Source organism: Natrix helvetica (assembly GCF_964273705.1).
Source record: "Natrix helvetica genome assembly, chromosome: 16".
Classification (NCBI taxonomy): domain Eukaryota; kingdom Metazoa; phylum Chordata; class Lepidosauria; order Squamata; family Natricidae; genus Natrix; species Natrix helvetica.
The window spans coordinates 11,135,376-11,153,482 of NC_138563.1; the positions used below are offsets into that span (position 1 = coordinate 11,135,376).

Below are 18,107 nucleotides of genomic sequence, written 5' to 3' on the forward strand. Positions count from 1 at the left end.
GGAGGCGTAAGGTTTTATATCGGTTTTTGAAGTTAGCTACATAGCCAGTTTTCTTTTTTTGCCAAAGTTTTCTTTTGGGATTGGAGTTTCCTTATTGAGATGGGTAATTCGTTCTTTTTGGCTTTGGGTGTTACGAAAAGTACATATAGATTAATGACTCTTTGATCTTCAAGTAGAAAAGGGTTATAATGGCCTTCTGCAGTGTTGCAGTCATTGAGTAGGATTTGCCAATCTAGAGGTGGGAGGGGGGCAGCTACGAGATCGTAGTTTGCTTTTTTGAAGCTGTATTTAGGAGTCATATTCTTTGTATGGATGCAAATTTAGACAAAAGTCAATCATTCTGTGGTCACTGTTGGAAAAAGGCTCTTTGATACCAAGGCTATAAATTGTGTTTAAACTGTTGTAGAAGATTAGATCGAGGCAGTTGTTGAATCTACTGCTGATAGTTACCAATTGAACGATTCCTAAAGTAGTGATGGCATTATACAGGGTCGTATGTATTGTTTCAGTTGTGCACTCATTGAGGGTCCAAGAGGTAAATTGAGATCACCAAGAAAGATAATGGGATATGGGCATGAGGCTGCCCACGTTAGTAATGTAGCTATTTTTCTGGCATGATCAAGGTCATAATCAGGGGCAACATAAAAGGAAGTGAATTGTGGTATTTAGTGACAGATTGCAGATAATGGTCTCCGGAAGAACAAGCTCTTGCGTTACTTGAATATTTTTCAGATCTAGGGACTTTTTGTAGAAGATAGCAGCATCACCACCTCCTCTTCGGATATCAGATCGGTGGACCTGGTAGTCGCTTGTAGTGGTAATGGAGTCTGAAAAGGATTTGTTTAACCACGTTTTGCAGACAAATGCAAGGTCAAATTGAGTCGTATTTAGTAGGGGAAGAAATTCCGGCATTTTATTAGCGAGGCTACTTGCGTTGAAGAGTTTGCATTTAAGGTCTCTAGCGGTGAACCTGGATGATCTTGGGGGGCCTGCATGTCTAGTGTTGGATGTTGGGTGTTGGGGCTGTTGATTTTTGGTTGTTGGGATGTTGGGTTGTTGGGGTTGTCGATTGTTGGTTATTGGGTTGTTGTGATTGTAGGGACGTGAGCCATTGGTTTGGTGTTTAATACAGTCAGCGCGGTAGTCGATGTATAGTTCAGTCTCTCCACAATCCAGATTTGTTTGAGTCTGTCTACAAATCCATGGTGGTCACTCAGAACCGATGCCAGATGTTCCCCACAGGCTTTACCTCTTCCTCTTTGTATGTCCGTACAAGGAAGGAACCACCTTTGCGAAGAAGATGCCTCCTTTCTGTAGTAGGCACTCCTTCTTCATCTGGCATACAGATGAAATATAACAAGACAATGACAACAGGCCTGGCACGGCCTCCTGCTAATTTAGCAATGCAGCTGCACAGCAGGTCTGGACAAAGGAGCCAAAACAGAGAGCCAGCTGCAGGGAATTATAGTACCTCCATGGGCAGATAACACAATCATTTGTTTGCGGGGGATTTGTTTTCAATATGAAACACAGTTGGCTGATCAATAATTTGTGATTGACAAGGAAAACTTTTCCTTGATCATCTGGGAGTATGCCTCGACCAACAGAGAGGCAAAGGTGGACTTTAAAGACTCAAGATCTGTCTTTGCCTCCACTGCTGTCAATAAGCTGAAATGTACTTCACTCTACCTGCCTCCTGGTCTTCAGTTTCCAGTTTCATGGGTATCCATATAAATTGAATAAATAAAATGTTGCAAGACTTATTTTGAAAAAAATTTCAGTTACATTCTCTCTTCCACTGAAGAGGCAGCCTTCAACTCCACCACACAGAAAGTGTGCAAGAAAGAGAGACTGTAGAATTTTGAGAAACATTAGAGACTCCTTAAAATATTATACAAATCATCCAGACTCTTTCTATTTTGCAGAAATTAGACTTTGCTTCATTTTGTTGAAATGCCAGCTGCCGATATGTCCCACAAGATTATGTTTGGATTATGGTTATCAGTCATTCTCTTAGGAGCTGGTAAGTTGTGTTTCTCTTATTATTTCTAGTTTAGAATTATGTCAAAATGCCAAATTTTATGGCCATGTGCCCCTGCCAACGCTAGTGCCAGCCTTCACTCTTTACTGTTGGTGCGAATATCTCAGTGCACCTTTTTCAGCTGTGAAAAACCTTGTGCCACTAACCTTGCTTTATATTGGGTAGTACTTTCTTCTTGTGTACCCGCTTGCACCCTACAGCTTTGCCACCCTGTGTCCAAGGTATAGAAGTGAACGTGTTATGTTCACCCATGGGTTTCATTTCCTTGTCCATGGCTTCCTTCCACTTTACTTGGCATTTTAGGAAATGGCAAAACTTCCTGATAGTTCCTTGGCTTATACCATACATTACACACCTTGACTTCACTAGCAGAAATACCTGTCAGGTGGAATCCCCTCGTTCCATCGCTCTGACCTGCATGGCATTGACTGCTCCTGCCTTCTCTTGCTTCATATCTTGTTCAGCTTCTCCTCCCTGAACGCTGACACCATCACTAAGTGAGTTGCTGTCACTAAGTGAGTTACCATCACTAAGTGGATCACCATCACTAAGTGAATCATTCCAAAAATTTGCATCAATTCTGTTCCAGATTGCTCTGCAAAGCTTGCAGATCTTGAAATTCTTTTGCTTCCGTCTTTGAACCTGGCTCATAGCCCATAAACCTTTCCAGGCTTCAGTTGCCCTTTTCCCCTAATTGCCTTTGGAATATGCACCCACGCATTAGTTCCAAGCACCCTTTACATGTGCCAGAGATGACTTTCTCCCATATAGCACTGCTAAGAACTCCACAGCCTATTGATTAAATAATTAGCAGTCAACACGGCTTCACCCCAATATGACCTGCTCAGACCAGAGTCCTTCATGGTTTGCAAGACTCCATTCCATCTCTCAGCTACGCCTTTCTCAGCTGCTGTGTACGGATTTGTGCATCTGTGTTTTATTCCCAACTGTCCCAACCCCTGTTGAAAGTTTGCATTTGCAATAAATGTCTTTCCACAGATACACCTGGTTGCGAGCAGGCTCTGTATAATTTCCTTCATAACTGTCCAATATTGCATGCAGACACACTCACGTGCACAGTTCTTAATTTCAGCCAGACTTCGTGTGCAGTCTTTAAATTAGCTACACTGATAAACTGTTCATCTTCTAAACTCAAGATGATATAAGCCATTGCTTTATCAGGTTGCTTCTGCTCACCAGCTGCAAAAGCTCCTTAAAAGATTAATAACAATATCCCACAGCTCCTTAACCTTCAGGAAACATTCCTTCTTTGCAGCCCAAATAATATAGTTCTTCTGTCCCAAATGAGGCACAGAGCTTTCCTTAAATGCAGCAGCCATCCTGCCAAGCCTCCTCTGCTTCGTTTCTCCTTTTAAACATAGGCAGCCTCTCAGCTCAAATTACAATGCAGTCTGTCTGTGCGTGTTCTGGGCCCATAACCTGTCAGTTTGTTTCAGAAAAATCAAATCCAGAAAGCACACACAGATAACTGATTCAGCTGGATTTATTAACTTCTTTATATACATAATAACCGGCCTCCCTCAGCAACCAAGAAAGAAACCACTTAACTCCATTTTGCAGAATTAAGAGTACTTTTACTGGTTATGAAAAGATAGCAGCTAAGCAAAGTAAGATCTGAGGCAAAAGTGTGCGAAATCATACATATCAATATGTGTCCAACTCCCTCCCCCCCAGTAACCCTCATCCCACTGTCCAATCTGCAAATCCCTCAGGTGTCATGTGGGTTTCATCTTCAAGGAGCATCATCAGGTTGGTATGCAGGACGGTTGGCCTTGACCGACACTAAGCACCAGTCTCCAGCATGCGCTGTAGACGGTGAGACCAAAACTCCCTTTTTACAATCTCTCCTTCCCCTCCCAAATACCAAGCCCCCTCTCCCCATTTCAGTGGCAGCCGAAAGCAAATAGCGAAGCAGAGGCTGACAATAACAGATGAATAAATGTACAATACCAATAGCAGAGTTCTTTCAATGTGGTAGACGTTACAAGCAGTTTCAGGCAGCAGACTAGTTCAGCTTTAGAGCTCAGACTGACCGGTTTCAGTTTCAATCCATTGCACAGACTCAGATCTGTTTAAGCTCCCATTGACTTAGTTGATATGCCTATTCATTGGCTGACCTTGTTACCATATCTTTCCCAGTCATGAATATTTTAACAAAGACCTTCATGTAGATAGAGCATGGTCTAGGAATCTGAAATGCCAACATTATGGTGAATTCCAATATGGCACAGTCACACTCTCCCACAGTTTTGCATTTATATTTATTAGTTTGACAAACATATATAAGGTAACAGATATAAATATAAGCATGGACAGGAACGAAAAAATGAATACAAATAAATGAGGACACTAGGACAGGGACAGAAGGCACGTTGGTGCACTTATGTGCCCCCCCCCTTTATGGATCTCTTAGGAATGGGGTGAGGTCCATGGTAGACAGTTGGAGGTTGAAGCTGTGGGGGTTTGAGGATGTAACAACGGAGTCAGATAGAACATTCCAGGCATTGACCACTCTGTTGCTGAAGTCATATTTTCCGCAATTGAGATTGGAGCTGTTTACTTTGAGTTTGTGTCGATTGTTTGCCTGTTGAGGTTGAAGCTGAAGAAGTCGTTGACAGGTAAGATGTTGTAGCAGACAATTTTGTGTACTGTGCTTAGATCATACTGCAGGCAGTGCAGTTCCAGATTGTCCAAGCCCAAAATTTCAAGTCTGGTCCCATAGCCTCAACCCCCTCTATGGTTTCATCACTGAGAATTAGGCCCAGTGAAGCTGGCCCTCCAATTCCCTCCTCTACTTCTTCGATGATGACGTTATCAGCTAGGCACATCAAGAACTTGTTTGATCTCCCACTTGATGCAGAGTTTGCCTCCTAGTTGATGTCAGGGTAATTAGCTCCCCATTACTACTATGATATATTTTCTACGCATGTGTTAACTGATTAGCATTCATTTCCTCTGTTTGGGTGGGTGGTCTGCAGTCTGTGGTCTGTTGAAGGCTTCCTCTGTTTTCTCTGGCCTTGCAGGAGCTTCTGAACCAGAAGGCATACAAGGTTTTCTTGGGGAGTTTGTCTCTTTTAAAGTGCCCCGCTTGAGGACACCTTTCCAAATGGAACCACCTGAAGAAATTACCTGGACGAAAAATGACACTGACCAATTTGCCTGGATGAGACTTTCAGATCCATGTAACCTCCAGGTTCACCTACCAGCTTTCCTGAACAGATTGAGTGTCTCTGAGGATTGCACAGAATTAATCCTCAACAATCTAGAGAAAGAGGATGCTGGCATTTACACTGCAAAAATTGTTCAAGGAAACAAGAAGCTGGAATATAAGACTTTTGATCTGGAAATATTTAGTAAGCATCCCAGTCATGGTAGCAAATTGCTGGTCTCTCTCCTTTGCCCTGGTGATGAGAGGAGGTGGGAGGCTTTTCTGTCGGGGGAGATTGTCCAGTTGTCCACTTTCTGAAGAGATGCCCTTTCTGGATAGAGTCCAGAGCTTCTCATCAGCTGCTCCCTTCTTCTTTTTTTTATAAACAAGTTTTATTGTGTTTTTTTTTAATTTACAAGGGAAAAGGTAGTGGAAAAGGTATACAAATTTTGGCAGTTGCAAAGTGTGGTAGGCACCCCCTCCCTCCATACTCATAGTATACATCTAAGTAAAAATCATTAATACATAGTAGTATATAGTCAGCATATTAATTCCATTGGTACTTTCGGTCAGTTTGTGTCAAAAAGATTTTCTTATTCATTTTTGTGATCTGAGCTGTATTGCCCCATCTCCCCCCGCCGACAGAGCTCCGGCCCCTCCCGTGTCCTGTATGTCTGTTATAGGATCTTCTGTTTTTTCTAGGTGTGTTTTGTTTTTTCCCATAAAGGCCTGTGCCTCTATGAGTGTATTGATTCTAATTCTTGTCCCCTCCCAGAATATTAACATACCTTCAGGCATCAGTCATCTGAACCACACCCCCTTCTGGTATAATTTATTCGCTAGTTGCGAATAGTTTTTTCTTTTTTCCCTCACTTTCTTGGGGATCTGCTTCAGAATGGTTATTTCCCTATCTTGGTATGTCAAGGCTTGCCCCCTTTGTGCACTCAGAATTTCATCTCTTGTGCTTTTTCTAAGAAATTTAATGTGTACTTCCCTGGGTACGTTGTGTGTTCTAGCATAGGCTGAGTTCACTCTATACACCAAATCTATCTCCCACCCCATCTGTTGTTTTTCTTTATGAATGTATTCAGCCAAAATACTTGTCATGATGTCCCTTATGTTTTCCATCATCTGCTTCCATCACATTTTGGAATCTAAGGTAAAAGGACATTCTCTCAAACTCTATTTTCATCTGTTGGGTATCAAGTTCTTTGTTTCCCTTCTGCACCCCCTCCACCCCCTCCCTCATCTCAGCCGCCTCACCCTCCAAAAGGTCCAGTCTCTGTGAGTTCGTATTAATTTGGGCCTGATTCTCTTTAATTTCTTCTTTCATCTCCTTTAGTTGTTTCTTGATTTCCTCTTGTCCCTGTAAAATTTGCTGAAACATTTGTTGGAAGTCCATCTCTGTACTTTTAGGTTGCATCAGGGCTGTTATCGTTGATTGTGTAGCAGGGCTGGAAGTTGCTGATGTAGGGGCAGAGGTAGCAAAGCCAGGCTTTCCAGGAGGTGGTCTTTTAGGAGGCATTGTTTATAAAATAAAGAGTTCAGTCAATGTAGAGAATGGACAGTCAGAGCGGCAGAGCGGCCAGAAGAGTCCAGGAGGCAGAAGGTCCAGGCAGAAGAGAGTTTCTCTGATCACCCTGGCAGTAGAGCAAAGTTTTTCACTCCAGGGAGTTCAAAGAGTAGCAATCCACAAGAGATTTATCTGAGTAGCACGGAGACAAAGACCAGAAGCCTGAGTTTTTAAAGGTGGAGTCAGGTTTCACAGTTCATGAAGACAACGGAAGTGTGCCATCTTGCCCTGCCAGCTTCGGGTTTAGAGGCATAACAAAGTTTTCAAAGTTCAAAGTTCCCAAAGTTCTCAGATCATCAATATATTATAAGGTTAAGTTCAAAGAAAATCACTTTAAGAAAGGGTGTGGCATCATTGATTGGCTCTCCCCCCTCCTCCTTCCCCTGGGGCTGAGAGCAGAATTGTTCCAAGCCGCCTGTCTGAGGGGGGGGGGAAATCCCCCTCCCTCCAGCCCCGCCTCTCAAGTCAGCCGAGAGAAAAAGTTTTAAACTGCTGGCAAATTCTTCAAATCAGTAAAGGGAATGGAGGCGAGTCTGCGCCTCACCGCACCGCAGCTGCGTCCTTCTGCTTGCTCATTCTCCGCACAGCCTCTCAGCGAAGACGCCCACGCGTCCTCCGATCTGCTCCCCGGTGACTTGGGTGAGGTGGGGGACCTCCCGCTGGCCGCCGCCGATCCAGGGATCCCCCGCAGTGCCGCCCCTCCGGCAGGACGCCTCTGCGGGGCGTCCTGTGCCCCCCAAGGAGTGGGGAGGCCCACCGGGGAGCCGGAGCGAGCAACAAATTGCCCGTCGCCGTCAGCCGCCGGAACCGGAAGCAGCTGCTCCCTTCTTTTGAGCCATTATCCAAGAGTAAAGTTTCTGAATTCTTTTTTTAAAGCAGATATGAGGATTTAAATGCAAACCTATTAATCAAATAGTTTAAACATATTCTGACCAAGCCTTGGTTATATTTGCACACACACACACACACACACACACACCAATACCACCATTTTCCTCCCTGCTCCACCCTGCCCACCATCTCCCATGCCTGGAGCACAGCTGAGGACTTGCATTTCTACAATGGGTTAGAACTGGAGTTCAAGTTGTGTTCTTCATTCTTTCCCCCATGGAAGGAAACCTGTGGGGATCCAGCCCAGATCTCTCCAGGATTCTCCCTCCATGGAGGCAGGACTTGGCCAGGCCAAATAGGTTTCTGGGTGGGAAGAGAGAGGTGGGTTTGCTTTGAGGCTGGAATCTCCAGAGAGGCAGTCCAGGATCCTCTTTGTGGATGGAGCCACAAACTCTTTGGGAAAGAGTTGAAGGGATTTTGAGGAGAGAGCCTGGAAGGTCATCCTCTTGCCCTCAATCCATGGGTTGATATAAAGGCGGCTTTCTTTTTTTCCCAAGACTTTTTATTTTATTTTCAAAACAAACACAACACATAAAAGTCCTCCTTTTTTACATACTGCAGAAAGTGTATCAGTTGGTTACAAAAGGCTTTCGTGCATCTCTTCCACAGTCATCAATCATAATTCATATTCACTCAAGTGTTTTAACTCAGATATTTATACATGTTACCATCATCATACCTCCATTTACATTTGACTATAATTGTTTAAACGTCCTTCATCATAATTTAATACATAACCACATACTAGCATTTCATTTAGTATTTCTAAAGTCCTCCAATAACACTGAATCTTTATATCCTATTCTAGCTAAACATCCATAATATTCAATAACAAAATTTTCTAATCCTTCTTTCCAAATCATTATTTGCTATTTACGTTCAATTTCCTTATATTGTACCCATGCCTATATATACCTTGTTATCATTATCCCTCCTTTATTTAACTATATCGTATATCATTACATTTTCCCCCTAAGATTCAAAACTTAACTATATCTAACTTAGTTCTTTTTATTTATTTATTCATTAATCTTTATATATAATCCAAGAAGGTTTCTAATCTTCCTTTCATGGGTACCATTCAATATTCATATCCCATTATTATTTATCATGACACTACACATAGTATACATTATTATCATTATCAATTATTTGTTTAACTATATCTATTATCACTAAATTTCACTAAGTTTAGCTAGTTTTAAGTTATATTCTTCCATCTATCAATCTGTATCTTTCCAGTAACGAGGCAATCTCATATCTTCTGCTGTTTGTGGTATCAGTCCTCTTATCTTCTCTTTAATCAACTTTGTATGGAGTCCTCTTAGTAGCTCTTTGCTTATACGGTCTCTCTTGTAATTTCGATGCCCTTCTTCTGTTTCCTTAAGTAGCTCATCTTTGATTGTCAGTGGTGTTATCAAAACTATTACTGAAAAAATTTCTCTCTTTAGGTTCATAAATTCTTTTATTTTTTCTTCTTCTGTATCTTGCCATCTGGAGTAAGTTTCCCCATCATTTAATTCCTCTTTCAATATTCCACTCTTTCCATTTTCAGAGATGAACCCATCACAATAAATGTCAGCAGTTTTAATTTCTTTGCATTCATTTTCCTCTTCATTTTTTTTAAATTTTAACTGCCACTTTCTCCATTTGATGAACATCTTCAACTTCCCCGTCATATTTTGCTGTTAAATGGACTAAATCATCCAACTTCTTCTCAATCGTCTCGCGTGTATTTGATAGCTTCTATATTTCTGAAAATATCTTTTGCAGACTTAAAGCCTCTTTCTCCTGCTGTGATAGCGCCATTGTTTTCAACTATGTAAACACTGTTATTCTAATTTAGTAGCTTTTAATCACCTCTCTCTGGTTAGAAATACCTCAAAGGAACATCTGTTTCTTCTTATCGCTCTCTGTAAACAGGCAACAAGACCTTGAGGTACCAGCCGAGATAATCCGTGAAAAAAAGTAAAGGCGTTCCACAGTGTTAGCCATAATGCTGCAAATTCTTTCCTTTTTAAAAAGAAAATGTCTTTTTTGTATTTCAAGTTGAAGAGAAAGTCCAATTCTTAAATGAGTTAAAAAAAACATCCACAGTAATGACAGATGAGAGTTTTAGACCGTAGGTTACAGAGAGTAATGAAAAAAAAAAGAAAATAGAAGAAGAAAGCTTAGTCCATTCGTTTTAAAGGTCTTACATAAATTCCATCCGTGAAGATAGCATGGAAAAAGAAAAAGGATAACTCCCTGTCAAAAACCATTCCAAATTTAATTCCGCCACTTATTTCTTCTGTTCTTCAATTTGAATTTATTTTAAGTTTTTTATATGCAGTCACTCTTAAAACAATAAAATTTCCTCACCAGCTGGAAACACTTTCTCTTTCCGTATCCTTCCATTTTTGAGCCGCCCAACTTCGTCAGCCAAATGACTGGATTTTTTGTCACTGGCTTGAAGAACTTCCCTTGGATCAATCAGGGACTTTGCGATGTCCCTGAGATCAGCAAGACGTATTCTTCCTGTTCACCATCTCTTCGGGACGGTTTAGGTCCATTTGGACCCCCCAGTGGCAAAAGTGTCAACTGCGATCTCAGAGCACTGAGATTGCATGCTGTATCGTCACAACTCCCCCCCCCCTCAATGGAAGGGGGCTTTGTTGAGGCAGAGGATGAGGGGTACCTGCCCTCCTTTACCATAGTGGTCCTCCCCCTTCACAATGAATGCCATGCATGAGAGGGACAATTGTTATGGGATTATTTGTGACAGAAATGTGTCACACGTATTTTCCCTGCTTTAAGCAAAACGTTGATTGAACCACTGCTGTTACTGCTTCTCCTTCTTCTTTGGCCTCCTGGTGATTTTGTGGTCTTGCACAAATGGTGTCTCTCTATTTTCTGTTCAGGACGTTGGCTGGTCTCTCAGCTGAGAGTGACCTGCACCCCTGTTGGGATTCGAAACAGAGAATGGCGGCTGAATTGCTCTACAGAGAACTGGGTAGATGGGGTGCATTTCATGTGGGAATCAGCTATCAAGAGCACGTTTAGTTCTGAGATGACAATCACCTCCCAAAATCTTAATCTTGAAGTCACCTGCAAAGCAGGGATTAAAGGTGAATTAGCATCCCGGACAGTCACCTTAAAGCAAGTTTGTGCTGGTAAGTTTTTCCCTCCATGAAAGAGGCTTTGGGGCTGAAGATGAAGGTGATCTTGAGTTGGAAGAAAAAAGGTCCCAGAGAAGATGAAACACCCAATGATTATTTGTACAGGGAAATCATTGTTGGAAAGGTGTTGGGCTTCACATTCATTGCAATGATGTTCCCAAGGATGCAACAGAACTGGTTCACTTCCTGGTCCCACCTGATCACGCTCCCAAATCAATGGGACTCCAAGCAGGTCGATTCTGCTGGATCTGGTGGGATGGGGAGACAGTTAGGGAGAGGCATACAAACGGCTGAAAGGCAGAAACGGTATGAATTGGAGACCTTAAGATCTATGACCCTGAACCACCAATTACATTCTTACAATCTCTTTTACTTCATGTTGATTGGGGGGAAAACAGTAGAATTCATGTTGATCTTTTGATCTTTAGTTCCCAAGGGAACTTCATGTCAAGTATTAATGAATAAAAAGTGGCTGAATCTAGATACCAACTCAGCATTTAGAAAATAAACCCATCAGTACAGGGGTGGCGAACACGTGGCTCTCGAGCCGCATGCGGCTCCCGGCCAAAATGAATGCGGCTCTTTGCCTCTTATCATTATTTTGTATACTGTGGCTCTTTGCCAAGTTTGGATTTTGTCCCTTTCGGCGCTAATAATAAATAATAATAATTTTATTTGATTAGCCGCAACCCTCTCCCGAAGGACTCGGGGCGGCGTACAATCAAAACAGATAAAAAACAGATAAAGACAAACATACATACATAAAGAACAAAGACATATACATGTGCATGGAGGAGGTAGACTCATAAGTGAAAGACAATTAAAAAACACAATTTAAAATCCCATTAAATAAAATTACTAATTAAAAAACCCATCAGGAGCGTTATGAAGTTATGATTGAGCCAGGCCGGCTATTTGGAATAGGTGGGTCTTGAGCTTTACACGGAAGGAGCGGAGGTCAGTAGTGGTCCTAATATCCGGGGGGAGGTCATTCCACAGGGCTGGGCCCGCCACAGAGAAGGCTCTGCTCCTAGGCACCGCCCCATGGCACTGTCTGGTGGACGGCACCTGGAGAAGTCCCTCTCTGTGCGAGCGGATGGGTCGTAGGGATGTATGGGGCAGAATACGATCCCGCAGGTAACTAGGTCCTGAGCCATGGAGCGCTTTAAAGATCGTAATCAAGACCTTGAAACGCACCCGATAGACCACAGGAAGCCAGTGCAGCTCGCGCAGGAGAGGTGTCACATGGGAGTACTTAGTACTCCCCATAATCACCCGCGCGGCCGCATTCTGGACCAACTGCAGTCTCCGAGTGCATTTCAAGGGAAGCCCCATGTAGAGAGCGTTACAGTAGTCCAGGCGAGACGTCACCAGCGCATGGGTGACTGTGCGTAGGGCGTCCCGGTCCAATAGGGGTGGAAATGTACAGCTGAGTATCATCAGATGATATCCCACCCCGAAACCACAAAAAGAGACAAAATTTTAAACTGTGAGAGTCAGAGAGCCACACCACGCGCTCCCTTTTGGCGCTAAACCCGGAAGTACGGTCTTGCCCCGCCCCTGGCGACGCGACGACGCTTGCCTGCGCTCCACCAGCTCGGCTGGGAACGGAGACGTTTCCTCAGCGGAGCGGAGCGCCTGAAAGGGACGCAGGCTCAGCCTGCCAGGCTGCCACCACTCCACTGAAGACATTGCTGAGCAGAGAAACGTCTCCGTTCCCAGCCGAGCTGGTGGAGTGCAGGCAAGCGTCGTCGCGTCGCCAGGGGCGGGGCAAGACCGTACTACCGGGTTTAGCGCCAAAAGGGAGCGCGCAATCCGGGTTTAGCCTGGTCCCATTTATCCTGGTCCTATTAGATCTCTCGGCGGCTTTTGATACCATCGACCATGGTATCCTGTTGCACCGACTGGAGGGGTTGGGGGTCCGGGGCACCGTTTTGCGGTGGTTCGGCTCCTACCTCTCTGGCCGGATGCAACGTGTGTTGGCAGGGGAACAGAGGTCGACCCTAAGCCCCCTTACTTGTGGGGTGCCACAGGGGTCGGTCCTCTCGCCACTCCTGTTCAACACATACATGAAGCCGCTGGGTGAGATCATCCGTGGTTTCGGGGTGGGATATCATCTGATGATACTCAGCTGTATATTTCCATCCCGAACCACCCCAACGAGGCCGTCGAAGTGATGTCCCGGTGTGCGGAAGCCGTACGGGTCTGGATGGATGACAACCGACTCAAGCTCAACCCTTCCAAGACGGAGTGGCTGTGGGTTCCGGCTCCCCGGTTCAACCAGTTAATCCCATCTCTGGCCATTGGGGGCATTCAACTCGCCCCCGTGGAGCGGGCACGCAATTTGGGCGTCCTCCTGGATGCCAGGCTGTCCATGGATGACCATGTGACAGCCGTGGCCAGGGGGGCGTTCCACCAGGTTCGCCTGGTGCGCCAATTGCGCCCCCTATTGGACCGGGACGCCCTACGCACAGTCACCCATGCGCTGGTGACGTCTCGCCTGGACTACTGTAACGCTCTCTACATGGGGCTTCCCTTGAAATGCACTCGGAGACTGCAGTTGGTCCAGAATGCGGCCGCGCGGGTGATTATGGGGAGTACTAAGTACTCCCATGTGACACCTCTCCTGCGCGAGCTGCACTGGCTTCCTGTGGTCTATCGGGTGCGTTTCAAGGTCTTGATTACGATCTTTAAAGCGCTCCATGGCTCAGGACCTAGTTACCTGCGGGATCGTATTCTGCCCCATACATCCCTACGACCCATCCGCTCGCACAGAGAGGGACTTCTCCAGGTGCCATCCACCAGACAGTGCCATGGGGCGGCGCCTAGGAGCAGAGCCTTCTCTGTGGCGGGCCCAGCCCTGTGGAATGACCTCCCCCCGGATATTAGGACCACTACTGACCTCCGCTCCTTCCGTGTAAAGCTCAAGACCCACCTATTCCAAATAGCCGGCCTGGCTCAATCATAACTTCATAACGCTCCTGATGGGTTTTTTAATTAGTAATTTTATTTAATGGGATTTTAAATTGTGTTTTTTAATTGTCTTTCACTTATGAGTCTACCTCCTCCATGCACATGTATATGTCTTTGTTCTTTATGTATGTATGTTTGTCTTTATCTGTTTTTTATCTGTTTTGATTGTACGCCGCCCCGAGTCCTTCGGGAGAGGGTTGCGGCTAATCAAATAAAATTATTATTATTTATTATTAGCGCCGAAAGGGACAAAATCCAAACTTGGCAAAGAGCCACAGTATACAAAATAATGATAAGAGGCAAAGAGCTGCATTCATTTTGGCCGGGAGTCGCATGCGGCTCGAGAGCCACGTGTTCGCCACCCCTGATATAAGCTGTTCCAAGTAGGGTGTTTTTTTGTAGAGTCAGAATGTTCAAGACAGGTAAATTTAGAATTTCCAAATAGCGAGGTAGCCCTTTAGGTATTGCTCCAAGGGCTCCAATTACAATTGGGACAACACACGATTTCTTTTTCCACAGTCGCTCAACCTCAATTTGCAAGTCCCAGTATTTTGTGATCTTTTTCTTGGTGTTTATCTTCAATTCGTGCATCACCAGGTATTGCAATGTCAATGAACCATACTTTTTTCTTTTCAGTTATTGTTATGTCAGGTGTGTTGTAGGCCAAGTGCCTGTCAGTCTGGATTCTGAAGCCCCACAAGATCTTGCCTTTCTCATTCTCTAAAACCTTCTCAACCTGATGGTCCCAGGGGTTTTTGCTGTGCTCAAATCCAAACTTTTGGCACAATTTCCAGTGAATAATCTTAGCAACGCGGTCATGGCGTTGTAGGTAATCAGTTTGTAAAATTTTGCTGCACCCGCTGATCAAGTGGTCGGCTGTCTCATCTTTCTCATAACAGAGGCGACATTTGCTTTTCAAGTATTGGCTATGCATAGCTTTGCTTTTCTAATTTTCAGCTCGCTTCTCAATTACTTCTTTCTTTTAACTTAGTTGTCTTCAAAAGGCCTCCTTTATTTACTTCCTTAATCATTGGTTCTTCACTTTTCTGGATGTAATCATTCAAGCTGTGTCTTTCTTCTTCCACAGTCTGCTTTACTTGTAGGAGTCCTCAACCAACCTCTTCTATTATTGTTGTTGTTGTTATTATTATTATTGCAGCACTTGTGAAACCTTGATTTAGGAATGTGTTCATGCTCTGATTATTCAATCATGGAATGCCATGCCCTAATTTTGATCCCATTTCTCCTGAATTAATTGCAATAGTTTTGCCTTGTAGTAAACAGCAGCAAAAAAATTACAAGTGTGCCTTGTAACTGTTGAACTGTAGATAATTATAAAGGGCCTGGATGCGAAGAACCAGGGTTGGACTCAGTCCTAGCAAGGGGTCCTGTTTCCTGGCTCCTCCCAAATATGGTTCTCCAACCAACCAGCACTGTTGAGACGACCCAATGTCTTAATGCAAACGTTTATTGAGTACATCATTTCAGCACAGAACGAAAGCAAAACCAGCTGTGGTGACAATGGTGAAGGAATTATTTCTTTAGCTGAGTGATGACATTCGGGGGAAAACTGTCCTTGTGTCTAGTTGTCTTGGTGTGCAGTGCTCTATAGCGTCATTTTGAGGGTAGGAGTTGAAACAATTTGTGTCCAGGATATGAGGAGAGTGTAGATACTTTCACAGCCCTCTTTTTGACTCGTGCAGTGTACAGGTCTTCGATGGAAGGCAGGTTGGCAGTAATTGGCATAATTACAACTGTCCCTCCTGGCAAATGTATTAACTGGTTATTTTAGGGGTATTGTTTTTAACTTATTGTGTGTGTTTTAGGGGTTCAAAATCCTATATTTATATATATTGCTTTGTACAGTTCTTTTAATTCCATTTTTAACCTCCTCCATTCCAACTGTACATATTCAATTTTTATTGTATTTTGATATATTTTGCATGGACTGTACACCGCCCCGAGTCCCTTTTGGGAGAGGGGGCGGTCTAGAAGCATGAATAATAAATAAAATAAAAATAAAAATAAATTGTTTTTTCTGCAGATCTAATTATCCTCTGAAGTCTGTGTTTGTCTTGTTGGGTTGCAGAGCCAAACCAGACAGTTGCAGAGGTACAGATGACAGACTCAGTCATTCCTCTCTAGAACTGAATCAGCAGATCCTTGGGCAGTTTGAGCTTCCTGAGTTGGCGCAGAAAGAACATTCTTGGTGTGCTTTTTTTTTTCAGGACAAACCGAGAAACTCTCCAGGCTGCCTCTCTGGGCCCTGCTGTGCCTTAGCCTAGGGGGAAGTCTCCTTCTTTCTGGCTGCATGGAACTCATTCCCATGGAGAAACCCAGCAAAGGTACCATCCTAAGGAAGCCCTCTGAGAAACCTAACACTTCTTATTTCCTTCTCCTTCTTCCCCAGGTGAGATCATGAGTTATCCAGAGGAACAGGGTGGGATTGCCTTTTACAATAAAAGTAATAGAGAATACTGACACTGGGACTTCTGAATGAATGACCCTCCTCCTTCCCTCCCCTCCTCTCCCATCCTTTTGTCAAACACCAGACTGTTATTCAATTATCACCTGTTTTATGACAGCCAAGAATTCAGGGATGAAGGCTTCATTCCAAATTCCTGACTCTTGTGCTCCTCCCCATGCTAACTTCGGGTCAGTCCAGAAGGACAGCCTGGTCAATGGAATCAAGGCTGGTAAGAGATCTGACAGAAACAGAATAGTTGCACCGCCTTCATCCTGATCCCATCAAAGGTCATTAGCCTGTGGTTGGTGCAATTTCACTCCCATATCAGTCCTGAATCTTGATAGAAAGGGCAACACTGCTTCATACAAGGTTCTGCCTAACTGTGGTCCAGCCTCCATCTCAGCATCTCCAAAGGGATGGAGAGCACCTCTGTAATGAACAATGCATTTACTACCACCACCTCCATCCCTCCAACTAGCACCTGCCTGGTCACTCTGGTCAACCAGTAGGACACAGGGATCTGATCCACAGGTGACTCAGCTAAGACACAATGGGACAACTCACCACAGCTGACTTGTCACAGCCAACTTGCTGTGGGACAACTCACCATGGGACATTTCAACAATCAACGTAATTTTTTAAAATAATTTAAAAATATGTTACTTTTTGTTAATTCACATTTCATTTTGTCCCTCCTCTGGCATCGTTTCTTTAATGATTCTATTCCACCATTTCTTTGTAACTTTTGTTCCATGGTGAGTTATTCTGCGGTGGCAAGTTGGCCGCAGCAAGTTGTCCTAGACCCCGGCTAAGAGTCCAGAGGTTTTCTCAGGATCCACGGGTTGAGATTGATTCCAAGTATTTCCACAACACAAAGCCTCTCTCAGCACAGTCAAATTTGCCCCGCTCAAGACAGAATGTCTGGGGAGAGGCACGAAGAGTGGTTGGCACAAAGTGATCCCACAGGATCAACCTGCGTTTCCACTTTGAGCCCACCTCCTTCGTGAAGGCATTGAAGGACGAGACATGAAGGAAGGAAGGAAGGAAGGAAGGAAGGAAGGAAGGAAGGAAGGAAGGAAGGAAGGAAGATAAATATTGCAGCCAAGTTTCCCCTTCTCCTTTTGCACCTTCCAATCTGCTCTAACTGGTGGCCCCTTGACTTCTGGTATCTTATATCTCCTAAAGCTCAGCCAACACCTTGGTTTTCTTCCCAACAGCTGTAGGAGGAAGACGACTGGCCCAGCCCTATGTTGGACCCACATGAGAGAACTGGCTCTACCTCCTGCCCCTTCGTTCCAGATGCCCATGGAGATTTTGGCAGCTTTGAAGAGGAATCTTTGAGAAAAGGATGCTTTTGTGGACAACCCAATGAAGTCTACTACCAATTTGGCTAGTGGAGGGGAGAAGGTTCAAAGGGTAGTCAATGTTGCTTTTCTGCTACTGCTTTCACTTCTGCCTTGTGTAGCCCCCAAAGAGCCCCTCCCCAGCAAGACATCTACTTCATTATTTAATATTAAAGAATTGAAGGGTGTGACAGAGAAGACAAGCATGGAAAACAGAGAAGCTTTGGCCACAAAAGAATGACGGCTTGAATGTGGCCATCTTTAAGCCACGTGGGAGGATAAGAAAGATAAGGTGGGAGGTTTGAAAGAAAGCAGAGGAAATTTTGTCTTATCGCTTTCCAGTAGTTTATAAACTTTTCAAATCTGAGTGACTCTTTCCTTTAAATGTGTGTCCCTGAGTTTCTGGTGGGCTTTGATGGTGTTATCCATTCAGTTGTCTCCAACTCTTGGCAATTCCATGAGCCAGCGCTCTCTCCACGTCGTCTGATCTTG

The 18,107-nt window shown here is 44.1% G+C and overlaps 1 protein-coding gene across 1 annotated transcript; it reads left to right on the forward strand.

Annotated features, from left to right (window-relative positions):
- Positions 1-687: 687 nt before the first annotated feature.
- Positions 688-18,019, forward strand: LOC309399731 (uncharacterized protein). The gene is made up of 6 exons (XM_081967805.1): positions 688-817; positions 1,926-2,023; positions 5,086-5,415; positions 10,575-10,826; positions 16,034-16,150; positions 17,490-18,019. Exons 2-6 carry the CDS (start codon positions 1,954-1,956, stop codon positions 17,534-17,536), a joined length of 816 nt encoding a protein of 271 aa, XP_081823931.1. The 5' UTR covers positions 688-817; positions 1,926-1,953; the 3' UTR covers positions 17,537-18,019.
- The last annotated feature ends 88 nt before the right edge of the window (positions 18,020-18,107 follow it).

Excerpts from the sequence above, each read along its gene's own strand:
- LOC309399731 (XM_081967805.1), top strand. The coding sequence starts at position 1,954 with ATGCCAGCTGCCGATATGTCCCACAAGATTATGTTTGGATTATGGTTA. Across the intron at positions 2,024-5,085 it reads AGTCATTCTCTTAGGAGCTG|GAGCTTCTGAACCAGAAGGC; the intron begins GTAAGTTGTGTT and ends CTGGCCTTGCAG. Across the intron at positions 5,416-10,574 it reads TTTTGATCTGGAAATATTTA|GACGTTGGCTGGTCTCTCAG; the intron begins GTAAGCATCCCA and ends TTTTCTGTTCAG.